Source organism: Suricata suricatta, chromosome 15, assembly GCF_006229205.1.
Source record: "Suricata suricatta isolate VVHF042 chromosome 15, meerkat_22Aug2017_6uvM2_HiC, whole genome shotgun sequence".
Taxonomy (NCBI): Eukaryota; Metazoa; Chordata; class Mammalia; order Carnivora; family Herpestidae; genus Suricata; species Suricata suricatta.
In genome coordinates this window covers 20,760,490-20,769,935 of record NC_043714.1, presented here as the reverse complement: position 1 = coordinate 20,769,935, position 9,446 = coordinate 20,760,490, and the positions used below count along the sequence as shown (strand labels likewise).

Below are 9,446 nucleotides of genomic sequence, written 5' to 3'. Positions count from 1 at the left end.
TCCACTTCTCCCAGCACCACCTGCTAAAGAGGCTGTCTTTTTTCCATTGGATACTCTTTCCTGCTTTGTCAAAGATTAATTGGCCGTACATTTGTGGGCCCAGTTCTGGGTTCTCTATTCTATTCCATTGGTCTATGTGTCTGTTTTTGTGCCAATACCATCCTGTCTTGATGATGACAGCTTTGTAGTAGAGGCTAAAGTCTGGGATTGTGATGCCTCCTGTTTTTGGTTTTCTTCTTCAATATTACTTTGGCTACTTGGGATCTTTTGTGGTTCCATATGAATTTTAGGATAGCTTGTTCTAGCTTGGAGAAGAACGTTGGTGCAATTTTGATGGGAATTGCATTGAATGTGTACATTGCCTTGGGTAATGACATTTTCACCGTGTTTATTCTTCCGATCCATGAGCATGGAATGTTTTTCCATTTCTTGGTGTCTTCTTCAATCTCCTTCATAAGTTTTCTATAGTTTTCATCATATAGGTCTTTTGCATCCTTGGTTAGGTTTATTCCTAGGTATTTTATGGTTTTTCTTGCAATTGTGAATGGGATCATTTTCTTGATTTCTCTTTCAGCTGCTTCATTTTTGGTGTATAGGAATGCAACTGAATCTGTACATTGATTTTGTATCCTGCAACTTTACTGAATTCACTAATCAGTTCTAGAAGGCTTCTGGTGGAGTCGATTGGGTTTTCCATGCAGAGTATCATGTCATCTGAGAAAAGTAAAAGTTTGACTTCTTCTTTGCCAATTCTGATGCCTTTTATTTCTTTTGTTGTCTGGTTGCTGATGCTAGGACTTCCAGCACTATGTTAAACAACAGTGGTGAGAGTGGACATCCCTGTCGTGTTCCTGATCTCAGGGGGAATGCTCTCAGTTTTTCCCCACTGAGGATAATATTAGCTGTGGGCTTTTCATAAATTGCTATTATAATGTTTAAGTAAGTTCCTTCTATTCTGACTTTCTCAAGGGTTATTATTAAGAAAGTGTGCTGTATTTTGTCATATGCTTTTTCTGCATCTATTGACAGGATCATATGGTTTTTATCTTTTCTTTTGTTAATGTGACTTATCACATTGATGGATTTGCGAATATTGAACCAGCCCTGTAACCCGGGAATGAATCCCACTTATTCTTGGTGGATAATTCTTTTTATATGCTGTTGAATTCGTTTTGCTAATATGTTGTTGAGTATTTTTGCATCTGTATTCATTAAGGGTATTGGCCTGTGGTTCTCTTTTTTTGCTGGGTCTCTATCTGGTTTGGGAATCAACGTGATACTGGCTTCATAGAATGAGTTTGGAAGTTTTCCTTCGATTTCTATTTTTTGGAATAGTTTGAGAAGAATGGGTATTAGCTCTGCTTTAAATGTCTGGTAGAATTCCCCTGGGAAGCCATCTGGCCCTGGGCTCTTATTCTGGGAGATTTTTGATAACTGATTCAATTTCTTCACTGATTATCAGTCTGTTCATACTTTCTATCACTTCTTGTTTGAATTTTGGTAGTGCATGTATATTTAGGAATTTCTTTAGAAATTTCTTCTAGATTGTCTAGTTTGTTGCCATACAGTTTTTCACACAAATCACTAATGATTGCTTGTATTTCTAAGGGATTGGTTGTAATAGATCCATTTTCATTCATGATTTGTCTATTTGGGTGTTCACTCTTTTCTTTCTAAAGAGCCTGGCTAAAGGTTTATCAATTTTGTTTATTTTTTCCAAGAACCAACTCTTGGTTTCATTGATCTGCTTGATTCTATATTGTTTATTTTTGCCCTGATCTTTATTATTTCTTTTTTTCTGCTGGGTTTGGGGTGCTCTTGCTACTCCCATTCTAGTTTCTTTAGGTGCTCTGTTAGATTTTGAATTTGAACTTTTTCTAGTTTGTTGAAATTGGCCTGGATTGCAATATACTTTCCTATTAGGACTCCCTTTGCTGCATCCCAGAGAGTTTGGATTGTTGTATTTTCATTTTCATTTGTTTCCATATATTTTTAAATTTCTTCTCTAATTGCCTGATTCACCCAATCATTCTTTAGTAGGGTGGTTTTTAACCTCCACATTTTTGGAGGTTTTCCAGACTTTCTCCTGTGATTGATTTCAAGTTTCATAATATTATGATCTGAAAGTGTGCATGGTATGATCTCAATTCGTTAATATTTATTGAGGGCTGCTTTATGCCCCAGTATGTGATCTATCTTGGAGAAGGTGCCATGTGCACTCGAGAAGAAGGTGAATTCCCTATTTTCAGGATGCAGAGTTCTAAATATATCAATTCCATCTGTTCCAATGTGTCGTTTAAGTCCATTGTTTCTGTAGTGATTTTTCTGTATGGTTGAACTGTCCATTGTTGTAAATGGAGTATTAAAGTCCCCTGCAATTAACACATTCTTATCAACAAGATTGTTTCTGTTTGTGATTAATTGTTTTATGTATTTGGTTGCTCCTGAATTCGGTGCATAGATATTTATAATTGTTAGCTCTTCCTGATGGAGAGATCCTGTAATTATTATAGAATGTCCTTCTTCATATTTTGTTACTGCCTTTACTCTAAAGTCCAGATTGTCCGATGTAAGTATGGCTACTCTGGCTTTCCTTTCACTTCTAGTTCCATGATAGATATTTCTCCATCCCCTTACTTTCAATCTGAAGGTGTCTTCAGGTCTAAAATAAGTCTCTTGTTGACAGCAAATAGATGGATTTTGTTCTTTTATCCATTCTACTACCCTGTGTCATTCGATTAGAGCATTTAGTCCATTTACATTCAGTGTTATTATTGAAAAATGTGGATTTAGATTCATTGTGTCCTCCATAAGAGTTCAGGTTTGTAGTGGTGTCTCTGGTACCTTGTATTCTTTGCAACATTTCCCTCATAGAGTCCCTCTTAGGATTTCTTGTGGGGCTGGTTTGGTGGTGATGAATTCTCTCAATGTTTGTTTATTTGTGAAAACCTTTATCTCTCCTTCTATTTTGAATGATAGGCTTGCTGGATAAAGGATTCTTGGCTGCATATTTTTTCTGTTCACCACACTGAAGATTTCCTGCCATTCCTTCCTGGCCTGCCAAGTTTCAGTAGATAGGTCTGTAACCACCCGGATAGGTTTCCCTTTGTATGTTAGGGCCCTTCATCCCTAGCTGCTTTCAGAGTTCTCTCTTTATATTTTGCCAGTTTCACTATGATATATCATGCCAAAGGTCAATTCAAATTATGTTTTATAGGGGTTCTTTGTGCCTCTTGAATTTGAATGTGTATTTCTTTCCCCAGATTCAGGAAATTCTCTGTTTGGTGTATACCACTCCAGTATCTCTCTTTCCTTCTCTTCGGGAATTCCTATGATATGGATGTTGTTCCTTTTGATTATATCACTCAGGTTTTGAATACTTTCCTGCTCCTGGATCAATTTCTCTCTCTTTTTCTCGGCTTCCTCTTTTGCTATAACTGTGTCTTCTTCTAATTCACCTATTCTTCTCTCTCCCTCTTCAATCTTTGAGGTGTCCACCTTCACTTTATTATTCACCTCATTTATAGCCTTTTGTTTTTAACTCATCACAGCTATTTTGAAAGTCCCTAGTCATTGTATCAGTAGCTTCTCTGATGCTTTTTTCAAGCCCAGTGATTAATTTTATGACAGTTATTCTAAATTCTTATTCAGTTATGTTGCTTAGATCTGTTTTGAGCAGTTCTGTGGCTGTGACTTCTTACTGGAGTTTCTTCAAGGGAGAGTTCTTTCATTTAGTCATTTTGGCTAGTTTTCTGTCTCTTGTCAGTTTTAAAAAGCTCATTGTGCACCCTGCATCTATTAGTATTGCTCTGTTAAAGAAGGCTTATTGACTGTCCAGGGCCTGTCATTTCAGAAAGTGTTCTTTTAATAGTGTCTCTCAGTTTCTCTTGTTGTGCCTTTGAATATTTTATTTCCCTACTCAGCGATATCTGGGACTCTCTGTCATGTGTCCTTTGGCTTGTTTCTTGGGGTAGCCCTGAAAAGGAAAACAGACAGACAAACACACTGGGAACAAAAGCATGCGAATGCACAAATCAAACAAACAAATTAAAAGAGAGAAAGGAAGAAAAGAAAAGGAAGGGAGAGGAAAGAGAAAAAAGAAGAGAAGAAAAAATAAAGGGGGGCAGAGACAACAGAGGACAATGGACAGTCTAAAAGTATATAACCAGTCAGGGGGAGATCTAAGGATGAGATATGGGAGAATATATTCAGGCATCTTTGAGGTTGTCTTCTTTCTGGAGTCTGTATTTTCTTCTTCTACTCTTGCAGATAAGAGTAATGTTCTTCTCAGTTTGATAGATGTGGGTGATGAAGTTTACAAGGCTTCCTATTTCTCTGCCATCTTGCCTACCTCCCCTGCTTGGGGTTACTCTTACAGGCCAGTGACAACATCAACTCTGCCAAAAGCACACTGAACTTACACTCCAGAGTCTGTTCTGATGGTTTGTAATATCTTATTCTGTCACACAGGTCATTCATTCCATGAGGGTTTTTACCTCCACTTTAGTTTCTACTGTGTCTTGGTGTTTCCAGCATTCACCAGTCAGCCACAATATCTATTTCATGTGTCTCCTGTTCAAGTTCAGACTTGATCATTTAGCGTGCTTTGGGGCAAATTGTGTGACCTCTCAGTGTCCTGATATCTGGTCCTAGTAAGTACACAAAAACATTGGCATTTCCAGTGTGCAGAGCACAATCAGGAGGTGAGTCTGACCTTGCTTGGCTTGGTGCAGGATCCCGGTAGTCAAAAGATGAGGAATTAATTAATCCCCAGGGGGTGAGTGGACAGGTATTCTAGAGTACTGACCAAACAAGTTACATGATTTAGTCCTCGCATTCACGAAAATTCCCCATGCTTGAAGTACATTTTCACCTGACAAGGAAAACTCTGTATTTTCACTATACTTATAATTGCTTAGATCATATCCCTCACAAGTACTTCAAAACATTTCAAACATTTACTTGCACCTTCTATATGTCTGCATGCATTTTCTATTCTTCAAAAAATATTTACTTTATCCTAGGCATTATAAATAGTTTTGGATGATAGTAACCATTTAACAATTAACCTGCATTAATTTTTTGTATACTTCCAGGTGGTTTTTGAAGGAAGTACATGTAGATTGAAAAACTTTATGAAGAAACGAAAGAAGTTAAGCAAATATGATGATGTGAATGCATCCCCTTTGCACCATGCTGCAGAAGAAGGTCAAGTGCAGCTGATGGAGATGATCATCAATGACTCCTCTTTGGAAGGTCACAAAATGTTATAACGAGCGCTGCATAAGTCCACCATCCCTTAGGTTCATTGGGAAGAGTGTAGGAAGTAATTTTGAAGGGAACATTAGTTCCAGGTTATGAGGGGCCTGCATATCTTACTTAGGAGTGTGGTTTTTCCTTCAGGCCAGTGCTCCACATGTGTTTCCACTGAGTTCTGTGCTGAGTGTGGAGGCTGCTTGAGATTCTCTTTCTCCCTCTGCCCTCTTCCCTGCTCATGTGCTTGCTCACTCACTCACTTTCTTCCTCTGTCTCTCTCAATATATATGTATATTTCCATTGAAATCCTGCAATGGATGGTGCAGATAATGTGGATGCTGTGCATCGTGCCCAGATTGTCTGCATACACCTTTTATGTGTTGTTCTTTATCATTTCCATGGAGGTCATTCTGTAATTGCATATCCTTAAATAAAATTGAGATGCCAAGAAGAGGGAACATTGTCCCCTATCCCAGCCTGGTGCATACACAGCCTTGTTTGAGGCTCACAACTGTAACAAGGAAGGGGGATGCTGTAGAGATTTAAGCAGTGAGATGTTATGATAAGACTTCCCTTATTTAAGATGATTCTGTCAATGTTGTGGAAGACGGAGTGGAAGTAGAAGCCCGATGAAAAAGCTACTTTAGTAGCAAAGAAAAGATGAGAGTCCACCAGCATTTTGAGATTGGAATAGGGAGAAAAAGCTGAGAATCGGGAGCTGTTTTGCATGTAGAGCGGACAGTGCTTGTTAAGGGATTGAATGTTAGGGGTAAGTGGCAAGCAGTGGAAATGACTTTGAGATTCCTAATTTAGGAGATAGGCTAATAGTATAGCCACCCAGAAAAGAAGACATGTAAAAAGAACAGAAGAAAACACAGAGTAAGATGTGAGGAATAATGAATTTGGTTTGGTCATACTGAGTCTGAAAGGTCCAGAGGACAGCTACTTGGAAATGTCTAGTAGACTAGTAGATTAATAACTAGAGTTCTAGTAGATAAGAGCTCTAGAAGGAAGGGAGCCGCCTCCACAGGGCCATTGAGGCTATGAAAGCTCATGGGAATCCTTTAGGAGGCCATGAAATTGCCAGCAAATGTAGCTAAGAGTAGAGTGCTAATATTAAGGGTCAGATGGCAGGAGAAAAGCCAACAAGAGGATGGTGGACAGGTGATGGGTAAGATATTAATGTTCACAAGCCCAGAGGAGAGTTTTTGGATAGATGAGTAATGAGAATTTACTATATCAAAGAGATTAAATGGAAGTAAGATCCTAATAACCCTTATATTTAAGGGCCTCAGTGACCTTTGTAAAGATGATTTCTGAAAAGTGATGGAGATAAAAGTCAAATTCAAGTTATTTAATTAATGAATAGAAATTTAAATTTTAGGCCCCTGCTTAAGTTTGGGGCTGAATGAAATGCTTGAAGGGAGTGTTGTGATCAGTCAGAATGGTCAAAGGATGTGTATGAGTATGAGGGAGAAGGTATGTGTGTGTGCATGTGTGTGTGCACGGGCGTGTGCACATGCGTTGTTGCTGAAAATTAGGTACTTGGGTAAATGAAAGGAATGAAAAGATACATTTTAGAAGGAGAAAGATGGGGGAGGGGAGCCTGGGTGGCTCAGTCAGTTGAGCATCCAGTTCTTGATTTCAGCTCAGATCATGATCCTGTGGTTGTGGATCAAGCACCACATCAGGCTCTGCACTGAGCATGGAGCCTGCTTGGGATTCTCTCTTTTCTCCCTCCCCTCTTCGCCTCCCCCACATTCATTCATATTCTCTCTCTCTCTGTCTCTGTCTCTGTCTGTCTGTCTGTCTGTCTCTGTCTCTGTCTCAAAATAAACATTATTTTTAAAAGAAAAAATGGGAACTGAGGCTGCGGCATGGTTCCAGATGGTCCCCAAGTCATACTTGTGACTGAATACTTTCTTCCTGCCTCAGATATATGACTATCTTGCCACTAATTAAAATGGTTGATAAAGCAGACAGTCATGTCTATTTTGGACTAGAGCTAAGACACTGTGGTATGAAAGGGCACGTCCTTAGGCTGAGCCCACAGGGTAAATAAATAGTGCAGTATGTTGTAGCCTAGAAATGAGTGGAAACCACATGTGGTGCCAGGAGCACAGGCCCTAATTCCAGTCGTCTAGCTTATTAGTGGTGTGTCTTTTTCCTCATTAACATTTTTTGAACCATTGCTATGGGCCACATACTCCACTACGATCTTTGAAGGTATGATTTGATATTCTTCTCCCCCAAACATTGTGGAACATATATCCTTTTTTCCTTTCCCCTTCCTTCCTTCCTTCTCCTCCCTTCTCTCATCCTTTTCTTCTTCCTTTCTTCTTACCAAATTTGAATATAACACAGAGGTTCAAAGAGGTGAGGAGTTTATAGAACTCAGTGCTCGCTATGTAATGTTGGCAAGATTTTGAAACTCTGCAGGCCTCACTTTATCTTTCTGGAAAATGGCCGTGGTTGCTTGTGGGCTGTTGGAGGGTGGAGTACAATAATGATCGTGTAGAACTTAGAATTCCTAATTTCTGCTTTATGTCAGCTGCATATTTTATAACTATCCCCAAGTTCATACCACAGATAAAAAAGCATGTACAATCTACAGTCTACTTCTTATGGATGCTGTAGACGGACATCTAACTCATTTGACAACGTCCATGCCATTCATCAGCATATCCCCTGTATCTTCACGTGTCCATTAGATGTTTCTTGAGAACTGAAGGAATATTTTAATTAACAAATTTTTAATGTTTGAGAGAGAGAGAGAGAGAGAGAGAGCGTGTGCACGTGTGTGAGAGCAGGGGAGGGCAGAGAGAGGGAGACAGAATCCCAAGCAGATTCTGCACCATCAGCATGGTGCCCGATGCCGGGCTTGAACTCAGGAACTGCAAGATAGTGACCTGAGCTCAAATAAGACTTGGATGTTTAACCGACTGACCCCACCCTTTAATTTTATGGTACAGAAGGTGAAGCCTATGTCAGCAGCCCTTGACACCGAGCTTGGCATCAGTAGGTGTTGAATATAGTCCAAGCAAGATCTAATTCCTATTTCTGTGTCTTTTTCTAGTGCTGAATGTGATGGATGATTATGGAAATACCCCTCTGCACTGGGCCACAGGAAAAAACCAGGTTGAAAGTGTTAAGTTTCTTCTTAGCAAAGGAGCCAACCCAAACCTCCGAAACAGCAACATGATGGCGCCTCTTCACATCGCCGTGCAGGGTCTGCACAATGAGGTGATGAAGGTACGGCCTCCGCTGCGCCCCCATCACAGCACAGGGGAGGGCCCGCGTCCCGGGCCTCTGCCGGAGCCACGGCGGCCAGCCTGACGTTCCAGGGCGAATGGCATACAGTGATGATAATGTTGGTTTTACTTTTTACCAACTGATGATGATTAATGATGATATTCTTGTCTTTACCTGCATTTTCTAAAAAGCTTTATATATTTCAATTTTTTTAAATTCTCGTTAAAGGGAACAGAACACTATTATTATCCCCATTTCATAGCTGAGGAAACTGAGGGCCAGATAGAATGAAATAATTGGCCTAATGTTGAATAACTGGTTGGAAGCAAGAATTAGGAAATTTGTTCTCGTTTTCATGTTTGTGAGTTAATGTTTTGCTTTTTTTTTTACCTGCCTGATTTAATGATGAAAAGGAAGACAGTGATGAGTATTTCAATGAAGACAGAAAGCATAATTGTGATTTATAATTTCTGTTAGAGTGGACAACATGCCTTAGTGGCTAGCATGTCTTAGCAGAAGATACAACCATACCTTCCGGGAATTTCTTATTTTTTTCTAAGTCTTTAGTGTTCTGTCAGATAGTGGAAATACTGGTGAATGCCTAAAGAATAGCCCAAGGCTTTTTTTCCATTTTTTAAAACATTTATTCATTTTTGAGAGAGAGAGAGAGAGTGTGTGAGCAGGGGAGGGGCAGAGAGAGAGGGAGACACAGAATTCGAAGCAGGCTCCAGGCTCTGAGCTGTGAGCACAGAGTCTGCCATGGGGCTTGAACCCATGAGTGGTGAGATCATGACCTGAGCCGAAGTCAGATGCCTAACCGACTGAGCCACCCAGACGCCCCGGTCCAATGCTTTTAAACTGCGTCACAGAGTCTCATAGACACACCAGAAGACACACATGCTTACGTAAAGGGCAGTGAGATTTGCAGATGGAATATG

General features: G+C 39.8%; 1 protein-coding gene across 1 annotated transcript in view; it reads left to right on the top strand.

Moving 5' to 3' along the window:
- The window catches only part of TRPA1 (transient receptor potential cation channel subfamily A member 1), a 66,720-nt gene that overhangs the window by 6,536 nt on the left and 50,738 nt on the right, over positions 1-9,446 (top strand). Inside the window, exons 2-3 of the mRNA XM_029923601.1 lie at positions 5,097-5,256; positions 8,333-8,508. Coding sequence (XP_029779461.1) covers positions 5,097-5,256; positions 8,333-8,508 — 336 coding nt within the window. The remainder of the gene's footprint in view (positions 1-5,096; positions 5,257-8,332; positions 8,509-9,446) is intronic.